We start from the raw sequence: 24,075 nt of genomic DNA, 5'->3' as shown, positions 1-24,075 counted from the left end.
CCCAAGTGTGTGCCTGCTGAGGGTATTTCCCGACTTGCCGGCTGCAGTGGGGAGGCGTGGATTACGATGACACTGAGGCCACACTGACTACTGACCACTAGGGTGACCCCACCCCAAATACCACCCCACACCAGGGTGGTCAGAGCCACTCCGGAGGGGTGGGAGCATGGCAGGTCCCAGGAAGCACATTCCGGCCCACTTCCCACGCCTGCTGGGGGACCTTCCTCTCTCCTCCTCTGTACCTGCTTTTCCTTCCCCGCCTGAGTTCCCTCTCCTGCTTCCTGCCCCCACTCCATTCTGTTTTCCCTGCCTGCCTCTTCGCTCCATCCTGTTCTCTTCAGCCCTGAACTATGAACTGGATGAAGAGTATTACTGAAATTTATTCAATTAGATAAATATTCCCAGAGCACCTGTCTGGGTTCAGGCATCGAGCCACACGGCTCCACATGTACTAAGTAGCAAGGACTCTGGTCCCCCGCAAACCCTGAGAAAGGGGCACAGTTGGACCCCTAAGCACAACAACCCCTATGTGTAGCAGGTTCCTAAGCACAGCGGGCCCTTAAGAACAGCAGGCCCCTATGCACACAGGGTCCCTAAGCACAGAGGGTCCCTAAGCACAGAGGGTCCCTAAGCACAGTGGGTCCCTAAGCACAGCGGGCCCCTAAGCACAGAGGGTCCCAAAGCACAGCGGGTCCCTAAGCACAGAGGGTCCCTAAGCACAGAGGGTCCCTAAGCACAGAGGGTCCCTAAGCACAGCGGGTCCCTAAGCACAGCGGGTCCCTAAGCACAGAGGGTCCCTAAGCACAGCGGGTCCCTAAGCACAGAGGGTCCCTAAGCACAGTGGGTCCCTAAGCACAGAGGGTCCCTAAGCACAGTGGGTCCCTAAGCACAGAGGGTCCCTAAGCACAGTGGGCCCCTAAGCACACAGGGTCCCTAAGCACAGAGGGTCCCTAAGCACAATGGGCCCCTAAGCACAGCAGGCCCCTAAGCACAACAGGCCCCTAAGCACAGCAGACCTCTATGCACAGCGGGCCCCTATGCACAGAGGGTCCCTAAGAACAATGGGCCCCTAAGCACAGCGGGTCCCCAAGCACAGCGGGTCCTTAAGCACAGCAGACCTCTATGCACAGAGGGTCCCTATGCACAGCGGGCCCCTAAGCACAGTGGACCCCTATGCACAGAGGGTCCCTAAGCACAGCGGGCCCCTAAGCACAGCGGAACCCTAAGCACAGCAGGCTGCTAAGCACAGTGGGCCCCTGAAGCACGAGGTGTCCTAGTTCCTCACGCTGAGCTACAGACCCCGTGGGCCTGGGAGGAGCGAGCTCCCACCTGCACAGGGAGCACATGACGCAGGAGACCCACGTGGAGACCTTGCTTCAAACCCAAGGGCTTTTATCTCACACCTGAAGGAAACTCAAGGATGGGGTGACAGGACACCTTTTCTCACAGGTCACCCACTGTGCTACACCGGCCCAGGCTTTGGGGTCACTGGGACCTGGGCTCAAGCCCCTGCTCTCTTCACAGATCCGGGCGAGTCTACACAGATTGCTCGAGTTCCTCAGCAGTGCAGTGCGGGTGTCTGCCCACTTCCAGAGCTGTTCGGAGAATGTGAGTCAGCAGGCCACTCACAGCGAATGTCGCCCACGCCTCTGTAAGTGGCTGCCCTTCTCAGGCGCTGGTACTAACCAAGGGCAGCGCATCCCTGGAACGTGGGGGGAGGAACCTTCCTACGCTGTCCCCTCCCAGATTCAGTGGGCCCAAGGGGGGCAGGCACTAACACTGGGGAGACCCTTCCTTCCTCCTGAGGGGGAGCGATGCGTGGTCTGCTCTCCGGGCCCCTCCCGAGATGCCTGCCCAGCGCCCACTGCCTCTTCCCCCCATGCGGCAAGTCCCCGCGGCGGTAGCTCACTGCCCCTGGGGCAAATCAGCTCAGTTTGGGCTGCAGGGGCCCCTTCTCCTTCCCGGGCCCCTCTGACATTCCATTTTAGCTTCCCCCATTTCAAAGCTGATATCCAGACCCTGGCTGGGACCCGTGTGTATTTCTGACCTGATTCAAACCCACAGGAAGGGGTGAAAATGGAACGTGAAACCTCGACAGCTGTAACTACGGAAAATGGTGGAGACGTTTCACTGGTGGAGAAAACTTCAGAAAACACAATGGGAAAGACTGGTGTTACATTTATAAAAGAACAGGGTCACATACAGTGCCCTTCAGATGCATAAAGGCCCCTGGCCTGTCGCTGTCCCCAGAGAGGTGTGGCTTCGACGGTGGCCCGAGGGGACTCCCTGCCTCTGCTGCCTTTGCTGCCCCCTCCTCAAGGCACCTGGCAGCCCGTCCTCCGGGCTGAAACAGAACTAAAATGAACCATCACATGACCCTCAGCACTATGAGCTCCCCGGAAGACATGATGTGTTTCCAGAAAGGGGGGGTCTACAGGGATTGTATTCAGCAAAAAGCAACACTGACTATGCGAGCACCCTATAGGTGAGCTGGGGCCACAACCAGCTGACCCGGGTACAGCCGTAGGATACGATGGGGTCTAATGACCAGCGTGGCTCAGTCCCCGATCACCATGACCATAAAAATGGGATGAGTACGCAGCCTCAGTATTCCCACCTGCCTACTGGCTCTATTAGTCACGGGGAATGGATAAAATGGCCTTCGGTTTGGTCTCCGTCCCGCAGCGCCATTGGTGTTAAGTCCTCCAACCAAAAGCAAGACTGTAGATAGTTTGCAAAGCTAAGAACGGGACCCTGAAGAGCCGCGGCCCCACCAAGTCATTGCTGCCTGCGAGGCCCTGCCCATAGGACTACCCGCCCGCCTCCGGAATCTCTGGCATCACTGACTCTTACAAGGACCATAGGTGAGGGTGCCTTAGGGACCCAGGGGGCTCCAGCCAGTAACTCACAGCAAGAGCGACACAAAGGGGACAAGGATCTACAGCCGGGCCGCCTGTGAGGGGAACATGTCCCAGGTCACCCAGGTGCTGACAGAGACAGGGAGGCCGGCCTGGCAGGCACAACCAGCCCTGATGAGCACAGCGTCCTGGTCACTGTACAGATGGGGGACAGGAGGACGGGACACTGTCTACGGCGATGCCATTCACAACAGGTGGGCAGAGAAGAGCAGATGACAACTAGAGCATGTTGGCAGAACCTAGTCACTAAGCCAAGTGTAGTCTGGGCCTCAGTCCCTGGATGGATACCCAGGCCCTGTGTGTCTACCAGGCTCCCCAGATTTGTGGTGAGTGATCCGTCTGTACCACCCAAACCACCCCCCATCAGATGAACTGCTCAGAACAGCCCAGCCATGTCTCTCCCAGGCCCAAAGCCCTTCCTGCCCACCCACCCCTCCCACCGTCAGACCCCAGCCCCCTCTCTCCCTCCCTCCTCTCAGATGCCACCCCCGCCCCTGGACACACACGCTGGGCTGCATGTCTGCCTGTGTACTACCTCTGTATCACCCAATAGTTCAAATGCCACACACAATTACAATTAGGTTTTTGTATGTGTGTATATTCTAGTTACGTTTGAGTTCTCTGTGGACAAGGAACACGTTGACACATCTTTCAGAAAGCCTAGGTCTGAGGACAGAGTCCAACAATTACTAATAAATAATTTTATTCTCTATAATCTGACCACTTTCCATGTTTTTCATTCCATCCTCTTACCAAAGCTATGAGGTAGGTACAATTATCTGCATTCAATAGATGAGAAGGCTAAAACTCAGGGTGACAGGCGACTTGCCTGGGGCCCCACGGGTCACCACCAGGGCTGCCTGCCTCCCTGACTTAACCACTGGTCACATTAGTAAGTGGTGGGAGGAAGGCCAGCAGGCCCAGAGGCTGGGACCGGGGGGAAGCTTCCTCTATGTCCTCATCAACACATCCCCACAGGGAACAAGTGTCTGCGGCTTTCTGATGTGATTATGGGCATCTCCACAGGAATTCAGCTTGTCTAGACTCCACTCTAAGTGACATCACACTGCATTTGTCTTTCTCTGACTCATCTCGGCATGATGCCCTCGGGACCATCCATGTTGTCCTTTCTGTTTTTTGGCTGAATAATATTCCATTGTATGTATGTGTGTGTGTATATATATACATGTGTGTATATATGTGTATATATAAATGTGTGTGTATGTGTATCTCACATCTTCTTTACTCACTCAGCCACTGACGGGCACTCAGGCTACTGTAAATAATGCTGCAGTGAACACAGGGCACAGGGAAATCTCTGAGAGCGATTTCCTTTGGACATTCCCAGGAGTGGGATTGCGGGACCAGATGAGAGTTCAATTTTTACTTCTTTGAAGACCCTCCATACTGGTTTCCACAGTGGCTGCACCAACTGGTACCCCACCTCCAGTGATGCCCCAGGAACACCATGCCCATTATCCTCACTCGCCACGCCCAGCACTTAAAACCCCACAGGCCCTGCATCCAATCACCATTCCTGCAGCCCAGGGTGAGGCAGTGAGAGATGGAGAGAGAGGCCAAGTGCCACCCAGGGTGGAATGGACAAGAACTTGCTGTTTGAAGCAAGTTTACCGGCCAGGTTCTTCCCCACCGGCTGCTGGGTCTGGATCCGGGGAACCAGGGGGGCCAGCCGGAAATGACATGCCTTCAGGGCCGAGCTCGGGGGGCCTTTGAAGAAACAGCACAAGGACGAATATTCTATCCAAAGTGTATCCCGAACAAGTAAAGGGCTTTAAATTCCATCCAGGCCCGGGTCTTAAGAGAACTACATGAGGAAGAAAACATTTACTTCTGAAGAGTAAATAAACTAGCCAGAAATTCAGAAGCAAACCCACGGAGCCTTGAGTTATTCCCAATGATCAGTTTCTAGTTTATGAGTCCCACATTCTGCCATGTGGACAGCAAAGCATAAACCATTCAGCTTTACAGGAACCCCACAGCCTGTAAATAGGGTTATAAAACAATTTACCAAGTTTGTTGGAAACAATTATTTCAAACTTAAACATCTTTGGCATAAAAATCACCTCCTATGTTTATTTCTCTAAAACATCTTTGACCATCACAATGTGCTCATTCAGATATTAAAATAATGTCAGCCCAAGGACAAGAGAGAGGAGTCCTCAGCTGCTTAATGTTCTAACACCAACCAATGGCAATAACCATGGAATTCAAAGCTCTAGCCTTCTTACCACAGCCACACTTTATTAATTCCGCAGATATGAGCAAAGTAGTAAACATGCTACATTGGAAGGAGCATGAAGTTTGGTGCCAAACAGCCAGCTTGGCCACTAGCTACCTGGGTGTCCTTGGGCAAGTGATATAACCTCAAGGAGCCGAGGTCCTCCTGTCTGTAAACTCAGAGAGGGAATAGGATTATTGTTAGTGTAATTCTGAAAATCCCAAAACAAACTATCTGTGGCTCATCTAGTGAGAACACCTAAGTGGCTCTTCCACACCTACTCAGTGGGGAATGTTCCCCAGACAAGTCTCTGCTCTGGTTCCCACGCACCCACTTCTTCCCACTTGCCCTGTGAAAACAGTTCCAGAGTCCTACTTTACAAATTTAAAACGATTTACAAAATCAGAAGAGGTTCCAGGATCTCTATCTTCCACAAAGCAAAGACGGAAGAGAAGAGAGTTGGGACACTAAGAGTTAGACCCCTGGGTGAGTTACTGAGAGAAAAGGAAAAAAAAAAAAGAGTTAATTCCCATCGTCAAGGCAAGAAAGTCAGAAATGTGACAGTGCGCTGGTTTCTACCTGCGGTCAAAGTAAAGTGGGGACGCTCTGCGCAGCCTAACAGGCGCCCCGTGAACCGGGAGAGCAACTGGAGCAAAGGACGGCGGGCTGCTCAGAGATGCCTCGGGGCGCACCTGTGCGGGAACGAGCCGCCGGGGAGACTAGAGACAAACAGGCACAAACCCACACATGCAGAGATGGCCCGGCCTCGGGAACGGCAGGCCGCCTGGTCACTGGGAGATGAGAATTTCCCAAGTGGGCAAAAATTTGGACCAAGTCCGTGAAGCAGCAATTGCTCAGACCAACCTTCAGCCACTACTGAGTTTCATTCTCCAGAAAGCACGAGACCCCCAGCGCCCCGGGGCAGCTCCGAGGGGCGACCTGGGTCTTCCCATTCTAAGACTCTCAGGCTGGGGCTTCATAGGAAACCGTGGCCGGAGAGCCAGGCGTGCGGCCCGGGCATCCCCGTGTCAGCGGCCCAGGCCGTCCTGAGGGCGGCGCTGTTGGGGGGCGCTCCGCACCCTGGACGCCCAGCCGCCTCGGGCGCCGCAGGTCCCATCCCACCGCTCTGCTCGCCCCGTCCGCGCTCTCTTTAAGAATAAATATTGATAAGCGTAGTTTTCATATTGTCACCCAGGCCTCTTCAGCTGCCCCGGGACCGTGCAGCGGGGACCCCCGAGTAGCCCTTCTCCCCTGGAAATACTCCCCGCCCGCCCGCGTGCCCCCAGGCGGCGAGGGGACCTTCCGTCCGCGTCCACCGGGGGCAGAGCGCGGGGCCCGGGCCCTCGCACGCCGGTCCGCTCGCACCCACAGCCCTGCATCGGCTTCTCCCCAGGGGCCCTGTCATTTCTTCACTGCGGTCGTCAAACACTGACAACATCCATGTATTACAGAAACAATCACAAAACAAAACTCCCCTCGGCCCTCGCTGCCACTGTCCGCTCGCCCTGCTTCAAGGTCATCAGGTCTCGCCCGAGAGCCACCGGCACTACCACGTCCTTCCTCCTCGCTCCCTCCTAACATGACATTTTCCCCTTCTCACCACTGCCTTGAAACTGTCTTCTCTGCCATCCTAAATGGCCTTGGCTCACAGAATTCAACCCTCTTCCTCCCTTGGGGGCCCTGCACACCCCTAACCCTCACCCGTCCCGGGCCTCGGAGCTCAGTTACCTGCCCAGTGCTGCCGGCTCCTTGGGATCCCCCACGTGCATTAACGGGCCGTGTAGGTCCGGGCACGGCTCTGCTGGGGCCCAGCCACCTTGCCTTGCCAGCGAGTCCACGTCCTGCCCTGGTTTCACACGCTGCCCCACGCCAGCTCTCCATCTCCCCAGCCCTCATCTCTCGCGGCTCACGCTGCCTTCAGGTGTGTCTGTTGGAGAATCCTGCACTCACGGAACCCCACTGAAGCAGGAGTCGTTACTCCACCTCCGCAGTCACCCCCAGTTCCCGTTTCGCCATCCTGTCAGAAGGAGCCCCATTCGCCAGGATCCTGGGGACCCCAAGCCTGTGACAACTCTTACCTGCCTCCTCCTGCAGGTCCCTCCAACTCCACTGGCTCTGTGACCAGACAGCCCAAAGGCCTCACCGCCTGGCATTTTGCACAATTACTTCACTCTTTTGGGTCTTGAAGCTCTCTTTTCCTTCTAAAGTTTTTAAATACCAAAATAGTATGTTTGTTTAAAAAAGTAACCAACGTAAAAATTTTTAAGGGTCCTTTTTTCCCCACCCCAACAATATGGATGGCAGTTAAGAGGGCCAGGGCCGTCATGACCACTGAGTACACTTCAGTGACTATCATTCCAGAACTAGATAGAAAGGCAGAGAGAGACCATTTTGATTCTTTAAGCAGGATATAGGATCACAATACGCACGCTGTTCTGCCACTTGCTCTTTTTATTCAATATGATGGAAAACGTCTTTCAATCTGACTTCATTTTCTCTACATATGATATGTGATTCCATAGCTTGCATAAACCATAACTTAACCTAACTATTCCTCTACTGCTTAACATTTAGGGATTGTTCTGTATTTAAATGCCCATTGAGAAAGGTCACTCCTTTAACCACCGATTTATTCATCAATTACTACAAGAATCACAGGACTGGCAGCTGGATAAGGAACAGAACTCAGCACAAGCCAGCAGGGGCAGGAGGAAGGAAGGGGAGGCTCCTGATGACAGGGATCATCCCCGTACAGCCCCTGCATGCACACAGGGATGCGGGACTCAGGAGCTCCGGGGGGATCAATCCTTCTGTCTACACAGCTCTTGTTAAGAAGGAGCTTTATGACAAATTGAAAACCACCAGCCCAGAGTTTGTGAACCTTGAGTTTAATTCTGCTGAGGACAAGCAAAATTATACTCTTCGAATATCTGAGAACAGCGATGACATCATACCTAAGGAAACTAAGCGTCTTCCTCCAACATCCTCCTCATATGAAGCGGGCTGAAGGCCACATATCTGCTGCTGAACTTCCTTCAGCTGTGCCTCAGTGTCCATGGCTCCTCTGCAAAGTGGACACTCCGCACTAGCCGGCAGGGGGAGCTGTGGCCTGACCAGCACGGAGTGGACCGCTGTGGCCACCTGCCCTTCTGCAGGTGCACCTGCTATGGGGAGGGGGACAAACACCTACCCCCAGGGCACAACCACACCGCGAGCCAAAGAGGTGGCTGCAAAACTGCTTTACGTTCTAGCTCATTCCCAGATTGACCACATACCCTCCTCACCACCCCAGCTTGGAGGCTGAGCCAGGTGCCCTTAAGCATAAAACACAAGAGTAGATAGGAGCCAGGGCTGAAGCCCCAGATTCCTAGGTCCGAATCCTGGCCCGACTGCTGACCAGTCATGGAATCTCACAGATAACTACTTATTTGAGAGATAAATTATTAAGATAATGTTTATTTTATTAAACAACTATTCATTCATGAAAATTCGAGGAGCCTGAGGATTCAGGATGCACCAATCAACCCCCACATCTTTACTGAAAGTGACTCAGATGCACACAGAAATTTTAATAAATCTAATGTTCAAGCAAAAAGTAAATCTAAAGTGCAAACACAAGTATTCCTGCATCATTTCTCTCCATTTTTCTGACCAAACAATTTTCTAGGAATATACTGGTCCCAAATTCCATTTCTGACAATACCCTGAGCTCAATGTACATAGAAAAAGCACAACTAGTCATCTAGAAAAATAAGAAGAACTGGTTTTTAAATGAATTTCATTTTTTAGAACACTTAGATTTGCAGAAAAAAATTACAGAGGTAGTTAAGTACAGAGTTCCCATATGACCCAGAACCAGTTTGCCCTATTATTAGCATCGTATATTCTATGGTACACTGTCAGAGTCAAGGAACCTATGTTGATACACCAGTACTAACTAAAGCCCATACATTGCTCAGATTCCCTTAGTGTCTACCAAATGCCCTTTTTCTGACCAGGATCCCATCCAGGATACCACATTACATTAGTTCTCACGTCTCAGGCTTTCCTTGTTTTTGACCTTGATGGTTTTGAAGAGTACTGGTCAAATATTTTCGAGACTCTCTCAATTGAAATTTGTCTGATATTTTTCTCATAATTAGACAAGAGTTATGAGTTTGCAGAGGGAGATCACAAAACCAAAGTGTTATTTTTGCCACATCATATTAAGAATCACATGCTGGCACTATAACTATCTCTGTTGATGTTGCCCTTGACCACTCAACTGAAGTCATTTGTTAGGTTCTTCCACTCCAAGATTACTTTCGCCCCTTCCCTTTCCATACTGTCCTCTTTGGAGGGAAGTCATGATACATAGCCCACACTTAAGAAGTGAGAACACTCCCCCTTCTTGAGGGAAAAGTATCTACATGAATTATTTAGAATTCTTGTACAGGGAGATTTGTCTATTTTCCCTCACTTATTTATATCAGCATGACTGCATGGATGCTTATCTTATACTTTGGCTTATGATCTAATACCTTTATAATCTATAGATTATAGATCTATAATTTATACTTCTTTAATCTGTGCTTCTATGATCTAATATGTCTTTATTTTCTTGCTCAATTTGTTCCAGCTTTGGCCATTGGAAGCTGTTTCATTTGGCTCCTGTGTCCATTTGATATACTCTCATCATCATGAGTTTTTATTTTTGCTCTGCACCTCCTTAGTGGGTGGCACCATGAGACACTGCAGGCTCCTCTTGTGTATTTCCTGCCCCAGTCCTACAATCAGCCACTTCTTCAAGGAGCCCTGGTCCGCTTCTCTGTGGAATGATAATAGAAACCAAGATCTAGGTGTAGGTGTGCTCACCGCTGACGGAATGCCACTCCTTGCAGACCCTCTCAGCTGACAAAGCAAGGAAATAAATGTGTGTATACTAAACCCTGACTATACACATAACTTATAAATGTTTTGACATGGAACCATCTATATCCATACTGAGCTAAATATTCATACTGATGTGTTTTATCATTTTCATGCAGAGCTCAACTGATGGAATAGTAAGAAAATTCCTCGTAAGCCAGAAATGCATAAAAGCAGAAATTCCAGAAGCAAGCACCCTAGGACCTGCATTCATTTGCCCTGGAGCGTATGTCTATCCAGGCAGCCTAGAGTTTGGACACCAGAACAAAGCAGGCTGAGAAAGGAGGTGGAGGAAGGATAGAGACTCTGTGTAAAGCTAAGACCTGTCTTGAAGCCAGGACCCTTCCTAAACTTCTACAAGGTCACACCTCACTAGGAAACAAAGCCATTCACCCCAGACAGAGACAGTGGAATGTGTGTTTCCATGGGCCTTGGCGCTCGGTGGGGAGACAAAATGTACAAAACTCCCCTGACAACGAGTCTGAGGCCTAAATCCACATTCCCTGTTACGGCAAAAAAAAAAAAAAAAAGCACTAGAAGCAGGAAACGCTCTCAGCATGAGTGGGCTGGGAGTGCTCCCCAGAGCCCTGGCAGAGGGACCCCAAGTCCTCTCAGGAGAGTGGTGCCGGAAATCCAGGTCTCAAAATGTTCCCCCAGATAAAGTACAACAGAGAATGAACATTCAGCTGAAAATCAAAGAAACCATCACAGAGACACATATTACCTGATTCTATCAACATGAAATGACCAGAACAGGGCAAGCTAGAGGGGCAGAAAGTGGAGTCCTGGTTAGGGGATGGGAAGGACGGATTTGGGACGAAGTGGAAACTGCTAACCACGAGGAGTTTCTTTGGGGTGAGGGGGGCACAGAAATGTTCTCCAATTAGATCGTGACAGTGGTCACACAAACTTGTGACTATACTAAAAAGTACTGCTTATACACTTAAAGTGGGTGAATGTAACATACAGGATCCTAGAACAGAAGAAGATAATAATGGAAAATCTGGTGAAACCCAAAAAGTCTGGTATTTACTGAATAGTTACGTTATCAGTGTTGAGTCTTCAGTGCTGACCAATGGACCGTGTGATGCAAGGTGCTCACACTGGGGAAAACTAGGTGAAGCATGTGTAAAAACTCTCAGTTTTATCACTACTACTTTTCTGTATATATATATAATAATTTCAAAACAAAACATTTTTTAAAACAAAATTACCAAAAAGTGTGATCCATCTATTATGAAGCTCAGAGCAATCTTTAAAAGACTGACTGTGCAAGTCAAAATACTTCTTGAAACACTGCTGGGACCCTTGGTATTTTCACTGGAGCTAAAGAGATTAATTACAAATGGCACAACAAAGGAGCTCTCTGAGGCCATCAAGTTCAAGACCTTCTTCAGGAAATGAGATGCATTAGTGGTGAACCCCGCCTGTGGTTGCCTAGCCAGCATGTCAGGGTCCTTGCTGATGGACGCTCCACCGTCTGGGGTTTTCCCGTCATTGGACAGCTCTTCTACTCAAGCTTACTTCCTTCTGTCTAGCAATCCTCAGTTGTTCCAGTTTATAACCATTTATCTTGCTCTTTTCTAACTTCTCCAATTCTTCCAGAAATTTTGCAACAGAGAACCAAAACTAGACACATAAATATTCGAACACAAGAGATGGCTTTCAGCTCCTATAAAAACTTGTAAGTGGCCAATTACTAAATTCTTTTATAGTCCACTACCTGCCTGCAAATACCCTCTGCAATTTCAGCTAGCTAAGATGCAGTTATGATTCATCATCCGCTCTAATGTTGAAACAGAACCCTGTCCTGACTCCTGATGAGACGATCGCTTTGAGCTCACAGCCTCCTTTGGCCCTTCTTTTTAAACTAACATAGCAGACCCGACAATCAGATAAAGAAACACATAAAGACACTATAAATACGTCAGTAGAAAAATTAAAAAAACACATAAATCAATGGACATTTTGCAACTCACTAAAGTTAACTATAAACATGAGGTAAATGTTAACTCAGTAAGGCTGAGGTTACAAAACTAAGTGTAAGATCATATTCTACTATTTTTTGTAAACTCTACCTCCAGACCCCATACATGAGAAAAATAAAACAATCTCCTTGTCTTCCCTCCAGTTTCTGTGAAATGGTTTTCTGAATATAATTCATATAGATGTTGACTTGCTTCCCTTTTCTTAAATAACATGCAGGAAGGTTAATACACTGTTTGGAGAAGAATGAGCAATTATCTTTCAGAAAGGAGAAGGAAGGAAAACACCTCAAAGCCCCTAGAAGATAAGAAACAGAAGCTCCTCTATACATAATCTTTTTTCCAAAGTAAAGTACACACACTCCCATGGCACCGTTTTGATCTTATTCTAATAAGGAGGTGAAAGAAGAGAGAAGATTCCAGAAGCCCCAAGTCAATTCACTTTGGCCAAATGCACCAAAATGTACATACTTCATTTGAAGAAATAATAAAGTAAATCTACAGGTGCAGTCCTCTTAGCTACATCCACTGGAAGTAGAAAAGGAAATAGAGTTTGGGTTTGTGAGCTTTGCCCTCAGAAAGTTTCTTTATAATCTAACATTAAGCCGGCCTTGGGACTGTTGAAGATCTTGGAATGACAGGACTTTAGAGCTGAAGAGTTCTGAAAAAGCACTGTTTCCAGCAGATGGGGATACCAAGAATTCCAGAGGTGTGCAGCAGACAGCAGGCTAGTCAGAGGTCGGGCCATTTCACCCCGAGGCAGGGGACACGGGGATCCTTAATGCTCCGGTCCCCGAGCCCAGAGTGTCCTTCTCCCAGAGGACAGTGGGAACAAGCGCCAAGGTGCCCCTCCACAGGGCTCGGTGCTCGGCCCCCACACGTGCCCCAGGATGGGGCCCTTGGCGCTCTCCATAGTTAGAAAGGAGATGCCAGGCCCCAGCTGGAGTCACAGTGCTAAACCCACATCAGCAAACCACGACTTGAGACTGAACCTAACTGCAGTTGTGACACTCCAGGAGCAGGACCTTTACCACCAGCAGGGGATTACCTGGTCAGCCAGGCGAGATGATCGGCCAGGCGGCTTCCTTCCCTGTTGGGCGGGGACCTTGCCTGCTGCTATACTTCTTTGCTAGTGAGCTCCTTTCCCACCTCTTCTCCATCTTCCAGGGCCTATTCTACAGCTCAGTGAAGCTCCTTTTCTTGCTAGATGGGGTGCCGCCCAACCCATGAAATCATTGAATAAAGCCACTTCCATCTTTGAATTTACTCAGCTGAATTTTGGACACCTAGTGCCATATTCCTGGGGAAGACCCCTCCCCCCTGCTCCCCCACCACCCCAGCCCTTTCTGCACTTGCTAAAGGACAAGGCAGTCCTGCAAGCAGAGAAACAGGAAAGGCAGAAAGGAAGCCAAATGCCACAAGAGCTCTGTATATGCAGATATGAATCGATCCCTAAGAGACAGTTACATTTAAAATAAAAAAAAACAGGCAAGGAGTGGAAGAACCCTACACTATCACGCATGTCAGAAAGCAAACAAGAAGGCTCTGTGTGTGTTTGCACACCCATCTCTGGAAGGCTGCTAGGGCGAGGGCATCAGGGCCAGCTGGGGAGGGGGGGGCCAGCCTTTCATTAGACGCCCCTTTCTGTCTGTGCTTTTTGTACATAAGCTACCCAGTCAAAATTTTTAAACTGTACTTATGCAAAATGAAAACAAAAAAAATTATAAATTTTTAAAAACGATTATAAATATTTTTTAAACTTAATATAGTTAAATAAATAATTTAAATAAAATAACAAAGATAGAGAACAAATAATGGGGGGAGTGTCCTTTGGATCAAAGAAGTTTCAACCCAGTGACACTCACAGTTTAAACCACTTCAGGACATTTCACAAAATGACTTTTGAATTTAGGCCTGAGCAACATTTTGTGTATACCTGTGCTGACTCTGTTTCCAATCAGAGCCACAGAGAGATGAATGAGACTTAAGGAAGGTGGGGCGGGGGAGTGGCTGGAGAGAAACAATCTTTTATTTTAATTATTGATTGAAACAAGAATTCAGAACCATCTGAACAAAAGCTTTTCAAATGTCCCCCTGCTCTGTTTCAAATTAGTCTAGAACCTGAGCTCTGTGCTGTTTTGGTGAATAAACCTGAGGATGGAATATTTGTAATACTATGATGGTTGGGAAATCCCCAGCACTATCAGCCCAGAAATCTTAGTTCAACACTCAAAACCGCTTTAATGCTGTTGTGAAGTTTCAAAATCATACTTCAGAGCAGATCAATATGACTAATGCATGAAAGAAGATTAACCACTGATAACTGTACAGTTACAAGCAGAGCCCTACTACTACAAGGTAGTTGGTAAATGATTCGCCAAGAGCACTTTTTTTGGACAAGTAAAAAACAGGGCAAATGGGTTAACGAGTTCATTTTGTGGCAGATGGTCACATTGCTTCAGTCCAAAAGGATGGTGATCTTTAAATAAAGCACATTTTTAACCAGTATAAACTACTTCAAATTACTTTCCCACTGCTGACTCTCTATCCTTGTGTTATCCTGGCAAACCCCCTAGAAACTGTCATTAATAAGACTGCAGTGAGTTTTCCCTCCATCTTGTTTACTGAACAGGTGGCTTAAAATAGGAAGCTTCCGAAAAGCACACAACCACACACCATTATTAAATTATGCAAACTGAATTCTTTCTACAAGTTGCTGCTACAAAAGGTATTTCCAGATTGTATCTCCTTAGAAATAATCCTTTCATGAATATTTTTCTTTATAAATGTAATTTGGAGGCCATGCTACAGAACACATAGGAGTACCAGGTTATATGGCACCTTTTATGTATGCTTGACGTCAGATTGCTAGGGAAACTTCCACATGTCCTCACAGATCTGAGACAACTGGTCCAAAACCTGACATTAATGTCTCTGCATCTATAACTGCAAGTGACATACACATCAGATCCACATGGTGAAAATGGGAATGGAGGTCTTCATTTGGAAACGACCCCCATGATCAGCAGTGGGGCCATTAGTTAACTCCCAAATCAGAACTTACGGCTCTGAATTACAGGCTCCAAATAATAAACAGGCCTAACTAGCTGGTAAAAAGTGCCAGCTCCCAATTCTATCTTGATTAGTCATTCATTCCAATGCAAGAGTGTACATAAAATTCCATGTCAACTCAACATACATTTATTCATACATACAAAGTTCCCACTTTGTCCTAAGCATCCGAGATGACTGACTGAGTCATCCTTAGTCACTGCCCATCTTGTTTGGAGTGGCAATACCTTGGCTCAAACACCTGGAATATTCTGCCCATCCCACCTAGCCCCACCCCAGCACATCCCCTTCCCCTTCTGCAACATCGGCTCCCAGGGGTCCCCTTCCCCTGACACACATCCAGGCGCAGAGGTGCTGAGGCCCTGTGTCCCCAGGCACTGGCCTGTGCACATTCCCTGTGGCTTCGAGCACCTTGTATTCCAAGCGGGTACCTGTAACTCAGGAGTCTCTCAAGGGCTTATCTGCTGGAAGGCACAGACCCCAGTAAATCCCTGTTTCCTCATTCCAGCCCCACTTGGCAGACAGGCTCCTTAAATGACTATTGAAAGAAGCCACCCAGAGCCAGGCGGGCAGGGAGACCTGTAAATCCCCAACCTAAGGCAAAACCATCATGTGCCCACCGTGCGCACAGACAGGACTGTCGCTGTGGAGAAACAGAAAAGTTGCTACCCGTTTGGCCCTGGGGCAGTGGGGGTGTCAACGAGTCCAGGGGAGACAGCTGGACCAGGGTCCCAGAGAGCAGATGGGATGGCAGGAACGGAGGGCAGGCGGGAGGGCCGACGCCCAGGGATAAAGAGCGTGAGCAGGCGCTGGGAGGCGCCAGAGATACGCTGCGGGGCAGGCAGGAGGTAAACCTCCACTGAGGGGACAGCACAGTGCGCAGGGAGGTGGCGGCTGGGGTGCGGGGCAGTGACTGCGAGCACAGGCTACAGAGGACAGTCCTGGGTTCAAGTCCAGCCTCTGCCCCTTTTCAGCTTCAGGGGTAGGCCTGCTCTTACCTTCAAATTTGGGGTGTGGCTTAGTGTTGCCATACCAATTAGAGGAGACTGTGCACAGAGTGGCGGCCCAAGTGCCTGGAAGTGCAGCATACAACATAGGAGGCTGTTGGTATCACTAGCCAGGCAGGAAAACTGAGGCCAGGCTGGGAAGAACTGGGAAGAGGCTAAGCTCCAGGCCCCACAAGGCTTCTGCTTGGAAGGCCAGAAAGCTTCTGGCCACACCTGTGCCCTCTGCCCTCCCTTCGATGTCATCAAGGCACCTGGCAGACACAGTCAGCAGTTTGCAGGTGGGGCAGCCCAGCCCCTGGACCCCCGCCCCGTGCAGAGCCCTAACACAAAGGCTGCTCACCCCCCTGCTCCATGCACACAGCTCCTGCAGGCTGGGCTAAGGGACAGCCCCCAGCGCCCCCAGGGGCTCAGTTCCACAGAATATGGCTTGATATTCTCGGGTGGTTTCTGCAAGCCGTCCTTCACCTCCCAGCGGCAGGTGCAGGCTCTCAGAGTCACAAAGAACTGCCGTCATGTTTGTGCACAGCCTCAGGAAGGTCTGAAATGCTCAGGGTCAGCCACCGGCCACAGCCCTGTAAGCACTCGGGAACCCAGGGGCCACCTCCCCAGCCCCAAACCCCACCTCTCATCCCAGGCCCTCGAGGCCGCCCAGCCCACAAGCTCCACCTGTCAACTCGCAGCCGCGTGCAGCTCCTGACGGCGGCTCCCCTGTGCCTCATCTTCCCACTGCTGATCCCCTCGCAAAGCCCCCCTCTGCTCCATCAAGAAACATCCGGTGTCTTCCCAGCTCTCCCAGCCTGTCGGGGGAACACGACCGCCTCCAGCTGTTTGTTCCCCATTTCACCACAATGAGCAAACAAACAGAGAGAAGCAGCCACTGCTTTTCCAGATCGCCCGCTGCCGCTTGGACCCCGCTTCCACCACCCTCATACAAATCCTCGGCTCCCTCCAGCCTCTGCCCGGACTCCCGACATTAAATGACAGGATGCTCAGAATGGCCCCTGAGCAGCTGGCTTCCGAGTCTCCCAGCCTCCACAGCCCTGCAGGGGAGCGGCAGCAGAGTCCTTTCTCCACCTCACACGCCCAGGTGCACCGGGCAGCGTCAGAGCTCAGGAGCACCACCGTCCGATCCCCAGTCCCCAGTTTGCTAGACCAAACCACTTCCACCCCACGCCACGCCCACACCCTGACTCCCATCATCACCTGGGAAGGCCGCACCAGGAAGCTCCGAGGCTGCTCTCCCCACCGACCTCTCCCCTCCTCTGCACCTGCTCCAAGTCTCTCCAGTCACTGGATATTTCTCCTTTGGTTTTCATCACCTCCAACTCCCTGTCAGCATCATTTAACACCTTCACTTCTTAGCTTTTCAACAATCTTCTCTGCAAACATCCAGCTGTCTGTTTTACTTTTGCTCCTAGACAAAGCTGCCAAAAGAGGAAAATCATAAATTGGCACCAACTCGTGCCTCTACACATTTATGATCTTCAGTGCATTGAGTATACTCTGCAACCCATTAAATTGACCCTGGTCATCTCTTTTCACCACTGCCCTACGAAAACAACTCTAAACCTTCACCCAACCTCAAACCCCTGCTCCTCCTTCAGCCATGACCTCCTGCCCGCATCACAAGCTGAAAATCCTTTCACAGCTAAAGTGCTTCAGTGCCTCCCCTTTGATGACAGCTGTGGCTCTCCACCCGGGCTGGCGTGACAATCATCTGGGACGCCCCTCGACTCTGATACTCGGCTGGGCTGGATCCCAGAAACACACATGGCAGTAGATGCTGATGACAGTCCATCACCAGGTTGGAGGAAAATCAGTCCACAGCAAGGGTCTGCAAGTACCAGCCCTCAGGCCAAATCCAGCCAACTGCCTGTTTGTGTGTGGCCTAACTGCTAAAAAATGTGTTTTACATTCCTTTAAGGTTTAAAAAAAGTCAAAAGAAAACTTTGTGACAGGAAAATTATATGAAATTCAAATTTCAGGGTCCATATATAAGGTGTCATGAGAACACAGCCATGCCCCATTATTAACATATTATCGACGGCCGTTTTCCTACAACAGCAGGGTAGCTGTGACAGGCTGTAGGGCCCCGCAAAGCCAAAAATATTTACTGTCTGGTCCTCGATAGATCAAGTCTGCTGAGCCCGGCTCTGCAGGACGAATGCCAAGGCCTCCCCTGAGCGCCTCGGCTTCTCCTGCTGGGAACCCTGCTTTCTTCTCCAGCCTGGAGTCTGGCACCCCAGCCACTCCACAGACTCTCCACACACACCCACACGTACCCTTCTCCCTGCCCACTCTGCCCAAACAGGTCTTCATGCCGGAGGACCCAGCTCACGCGCCTGCTCACCTGTGAGATACTGCACGCTCAGACAACCACCCCCCCGCAAAGCAGACCAGACCTCCCCGTCCGTTCTGCCTCCCCGGGGCCTGACTGGTTTACATCCTGTCTGTGTAGAGCAGCGCTACTCCAACTTGAGGGTGATGAGCACCACCAGCCAGCCCATGAAATCACCCATGGCCGGGCTGCCCTGGCCAGGGGCACCAGGCACAGAACATACATGTCCAACAGGTTTCCAGGCTGACACTGGTAACGCACACAAGCCACACTGGTGGGTAGCCGTGTCCCTAGCCAGCAAGGGTTTTGAGGATGGACCCTATTTTATTCATGTTTGAATCATCACAGCCTAACACACCCTCAGGAACTCTGGGAACAGAGTAGAAACTCAATACTTGCTGTTTGTGGTTGATCCAGATCATTTTCCTCTTTTAAGCCCATCACCGTAAATATCAGACAATGAAGGGGAATTAAGTGAGGAGAGGAGACCTGACTGCAGGAACTACTGAGGCCAAAACAGAAAACTAAGTAGCTCTCCACAGGGCTAATGTCCTCTGGCCACATGCCCAAACCCATCCTGAGCTGGGAGAACTGGGAAGACACAGGGTGAAGAGAAGATTGTTCAAGTCGGAATCTAAGGGTACAGCCTGGAGGCTGTGTCAACAGCGGGGATGTTAGGTAGAGGACCCTCCCCCCAACAGAGGCCAATATACCATCCACTTTAAAAACAAGCTTCTATATGTTGAAGTTTGCTAATATGTATCATTAACATTGCATATTTTGTTACTAGTGATAAACATTTATTGAGCACCTACTATTTCCTGGGACTATAAAGAGAGATAAAATCTCAATCTCAAGGGACTTTAAATTAATTGGGAATTCAGCCTATTAACTCAGCAAGATAACTAACTGACAGTGTAAGGTAATACTAAGTGTCAAATGTAAACCACACCAGAGGTAAACAGTAAAAGCCACAGGAGTCCACCTGTCCTTAGACTTGCCCACCTCTGTGGGTATACAGCACGTGCGTACTTAGGTGGGTCCTTTGTCTTCTCTGCTAGTATCTAAGCTCTTCCAGGGCAGGCAATTTGATTTTTCTCACCCTTGTATTTCTATCACCTGGCCAGGTACCTGGCACTAATACAGCTAAATAAATATTTAATCGCTTAATAATGACTGGGGAATGTGAGCTGAGCTTTTAACAAAGGGCAAGACTTAGATAAGAAGAGGACTGAGGGTTGGGTTTTCCAAAAATAGACAAGGGAACCAACCAGGCGACTAAAAGCTCCAAGCAGGTAAGGAAACCTTGTGGTCCAAGGCCCCAAGGAATAATCAAAACCCGCTGCTGGGGCCACCGTCGGTCTAGAGCGCCAGGCCTTGAGAGCCAGTCTTCCTCGCCCAGCCTTTCAAACTGTCACACAAGCTTCCATTAAGAATTCTGAACTTCTGCTGCTTTTATATCAATATCATTTCTGGGATTTTTCTGCCTGGTTTATTTTTCCCTTACCCCTTTTTCTGCTGGTTAAATTAGGGGGGGGGGATGAAATCCACACAAAGAATCCTAGTTTAACACTGAATTGATACTTTATACAAACACACACACATACTTTATGTAAGTTTTTGGGTGCCAGTCAGCAAAAATAGCCTTAGTTCCCAGAGGTCCCCATCACCAAACTGGAAATTCCTTCAAACCAGAAAACAGTTTCTTTCTTAGCTTTCACAGCTCCTAGGATATGACCAGGCACCACACAAATCAGTAATATCAACAATACTGCATCCTGGTAGCTGAGTCAATCTTGCAAATTTGGAAGTCTATGTATGGCTGGTTTGTAGACAGGTCACGTCATACCACAACCAAAACAAACTGGAGAGGGCATGAGTAGATGATTTAAACAAAAAACAAAACTAAACACTCACCCTCTGTTCCCTGATTTCTCCTAAATGGGAAAGAAAAGTTCTTACCTAATTTATCCCCACAAGCGAAGCTTTGTATCTGAATAAGTTTCTAATTGCCAGAGCTTCACATTTGCTAGGCAGACAGGGATTCACTATTTTAGAAATGCCATTTTCCACAAGCTAATCTGTGAGGCACCCGTGGAGGCCCTAAGTCGTCGTGCATTCCCTTTACTCTGTGTGAATTGCTGTGCTCTCTTTGCTTCTAATTAAGGAAGAAGAAATCATATTTAACACCTTTAGGAGGATGTCTGACTACTGAAGATCCCTGGAGACTAAAACCATAGACTTTTCTGCAGCATTGACACAATTTCACACAGTTTTCCCCCAGGAATTAACAGATAAGTGAAAGAATCAAATGGAAAATAATTTTAAAAAGTTACTCATTTATGTAGTAGAAAGCTCAATGGATAGTTCAGTTTTTGCAAATAATAATCTACTTGACATGGGAACACCTAGAAGCCACAGGCATTCTAACAAGTGCAATCAATTCAGAAATTACAAATAACAAAAAGAATTAAATGTCTTAAAGAGGCATATGAAGAACTCTTTGGGCAACCTGAAGAATATGTCTTATCATGCTTAGTATATTGCAGTATATAAAACGTCACTCTTTAATGGGGCAGGGGCAAATATTTGCCAAGGACTGTGCTGTTGGCCTCAGCCTGACCTCTGGGTCTGGCTCTACCTTCCTCTTTGAGTTCTGCACCTAGAGGTGAGCCCCTTCAGACTGCACCAGCCAGGCACCCCAGGCCAGCCAGCCTTGGATGGGGTCTGACCACTGAGGGGTGCTAATGAGATGGCAGGGCTGCAGGTGGGGACAAGAACTGAGCTGCTCCCCCTGCATGGGGCAGGGGTTAGGTGCAGCTCTCACTGGACCCTTGACACCCAGGTCTTCTGAATGCTGCCCGCACACCTCTAAGTAGTTCATTAAAGGTTCTTCATTGCACCCCACTGAGGTGAATTCCATTTTCTGCCAGGACCTATCTGATACAAGGACTTTTTGGATGTAGGATGGTTTATGTCTCTATAAAATTTCTCAACTTCAAAATGTAGATCTTATCACCTGCTCCCATTTATGCATGAGGTGGCTGGGGCTCTGAGAGGGTGGCAGAGTGCCCGTCAGGGGACACAGCAGCGGTCACAAAGGAATCACAGCCAGGTCAGTCTGACATCTAAGACCTTAAAAAGCCTCTGAAAGTGTGAGGGAGAAAAACACAACAGGCTTCCAAACTCTCAAGCCACAACTGAGCCTCAAACCACATCATTAATGGCTGGGGATTTTCCCTGGGCCTAAAATAAGCCGGCCGGGCATGGCTCTGTACCTGCTCCTCCCACCGGGAGCGTTAGGGTGCTGGAACTGTTCTAAGAACAAAGAGCCCACGGGTGCTTCTTCCCGGCCTGCCACCCACACTTTCCCTTCAGTTCATCTCAGAATCCCTCTCTCCCAGCCTTAAACATCCATCCCTAGGGCTCTTTGGTTCTTTTTTATAAATTAAAACCAGGTTACGTCTGACCTCGGTCCAGACTGGGGCTGTGGGTGGATGTAGTTAAACAGCACTTAAGGTCACACAAGCACCTCCCTGCCTTAACTCACCAGGGTCCCCTCACCATCTCTATCCACACAAGAGCCTCCTCCCTGGATTCCTCTTTCCAGCTGCGCAGAATAGCTGAAAACAGCAAATGCAATTAAAATCAATACTGTTGCGGGCTGGAGGGGTAAGTACAAAACAAACTCCCCTGCAGGAATCTGCCCTGTGCCCTGTGAGTTTGGGGGCCAGAGCACTTGCTCTCCCTGCCTTTGCCCAGGTCCCTGGTCTCTCCCATCCTCAGCACCACCTGAGGAGCAGGTTACAGAAGCTTGGGTGGCATCTGGTCCCTCTCCCAGTCTCCCGGCCTTCGGGGTTTGGCAGCTGATGAGAAGGCCGCGGTCAGACCGGGTGGGGTTCTGAATCGGCTCCGCAGAGGGAGCCCGGTGGGAGGGCGGCTCGGTAAACAGTATCCGAGTAAGGCAAACGTCCAGGTCTCACTTCCTCATTGCTGAAGGAATGTGGGTGGAAAGGACAACAGGTATGCTGTTGTTTGAAAAAAAAAAAAAAGAAGAAGAAGAAACAGCTCGCTAGTGAGAGGCAGAGGAAGAAACCCGGGCAAAACTCAGCACGGACCCAAACGGCCAGCAGTGGGCCCCGCGGACCCTCCGGGTTCATTGAAACCAGCCTGTATTTATGCACCCGCTACCCAACACGCCGGTCTAGCCTGCAGCACCTACGGCGACGAGGGAGGGAGGAGGGCAGCCCCGCCCCTCGGGCAGCTCCCTTACCAGGGGTCCCCGCTCCTTATGTGGCCATTTTCAATTTTAATGGGAGCAGGCCATTCCTGGACAGTGTAATTCCAACAGAGCCCCGGTTCCCCGGTAACCTGTCCTGCTCAGGAGCCAGGAACCTCAGGGACAAGCCGACTGCGCGAGCTGCACCACCGAGGGCGCCGGGTCCCTGGGGGCCGCCTCCCTGTCCGAGGCACACACAGCACACAGGCGCCAAGGAACTGCCCCCGGGCTGCGCGCCTCGCTGCCCGCCTCCCCCGCGGGGCCCCCACTCCGAAGCCACCGGCTGCAGCCTGCCGACTGTCAGGCTCGCGGGGCAGGGCCATGCGAATTAAAAAGAATCAAGGCGACTACACTGTGGCAGAAATACTTGGCGCATCGACCCGTGACAGGAAACGAGGCGACCCCACAGTTGACGGCAAGAGAAGTTCGTGCGAGCCCGGCGTGCGGGCAACGCCAGTGTCTTGGCACGTGCAGGCGAGAGAGCCACCCGCCAGGACCCCAAGCCACCTGCCGGGGCGCGGGGGAGGCCCCGCCGTGGGGCGCCGCGCCTACCTGGTCCAGCGGGATGCCCAGGAGCTCGCTGAGCGGGCGCAGGCAGGTGGAGCCCGTGGTGCGGCACGCGGCGCTGGCCGGCGGCGGCGCTGCCATCGCGCATCTTCGGGCAGCCGCCCGCCCCGCTCGGCCTGCCGCGCGAGTGCCGTGGGGCGGCAGGGCCGCGGGCGGCGGGCCACCGGGCGGGGCCGCGGGCGCGCGCAGGCGCCCTCCTCCCGGCGCTCATTGGCCGGGCGCGCGGCGGCGGGGCGGAGGGAGGTGCGGCCCGGGGCCGGACCGCCCAGCCTGCGGAGCCGCGAGCCGAGTGCCAGGCGACCCGGGCGGACGCCCGCCCGGCCCTGCGGCTGCTGCAAGGGCCCGGCCGAGGCCTCCGCGCCCCCACCGCCAGCGCGGGCTGCGCCCCCCACCCCCTGGCCAGGCGGGCGCCGTGCACGAGCGGGCCCTCCGCGTGCCCGCGCGGCCCCTCTGCGCGCCCCTGGGGTCCGGGCGGAAGGGTTAGCCTGCCAGTAGCTGCGGGCCAGCGCGCCCACCCAGGCTCCCTCTGCGTCTCTCCAGGCAACGCGGTTCCCTGCGTCCTGAGCTGCGTCCCGCCGGCAAACACAGTGGGCTGCTAGCTTCTGGTCCTGGGCGTCCATTCCTTTGGGCTGCGCCCTGGTTCACCCCTGTAAGAAAGTGGTGCTGGTGTGCGCTTCGGATCAGTTCTTTTGCATACACCGTTCTCAAAGGGGTGCCCGTCCCGTCCACCTCCTCTCTGTCCCCAGACACAGACGAGCATCT

At 50.8% G+C, this 24,075-nt stretch overlaps 1 protein-coding gene across 5 annotated transcripts in view; it reads right to left on the bottom strand.

Moving 5' to 3' along the window:
* The window catches only part of MBOAT1 (membrane bound glycerophospholipid O-acyltransferase 1), an 81,888-nt gene extending 58,421 nt beyond the window's left edge, over positions 1 to 23,467 (bottom strand). For 2 of the 5 annotated variants that reach the window (XM_073225021.1, XM_073225020.1), the window contains exon 1: positions 23,299 to 23,465. In XM_073225021.1, the coding sequence (XP_073081122.1) occupies positions 23,299 to 23,394 (96 nt within the window). In that variant the 5' untranslated portion in view covers positions 23,395 to 23,465. Of the gene's footprint in view, positions 1 to 17,332; positions 17,554 to 23,298 lie in introns of all 5 variants that reach the window. The other 3 variants (XM_073225023.1, XM_073225022.1, XM_036994297.2) reach the window with 3 other exon arrangements.
* Positions 23,468 to 24,075: the final 608 nt, after the last annotated feature.

Source organism: Manis javanica, chromosome 16, assembly GCF_040802235.1.
Source record: "Manis javanica isolate MJ-LG chromosome 16, MJ_LKY, whole genome shotgun sequence".
NCBI classification, from domain to species: domain Eukaryota; kingdom Metazoa; phylum Chordata; class Mammalia; order Pholidota; family Manidae; genus Manis; species Manis javanica.
Note: the sequence above shows the minus strand (reverse complement) of the source record. Positions and strands in the feature narration are given on the sequence as shown.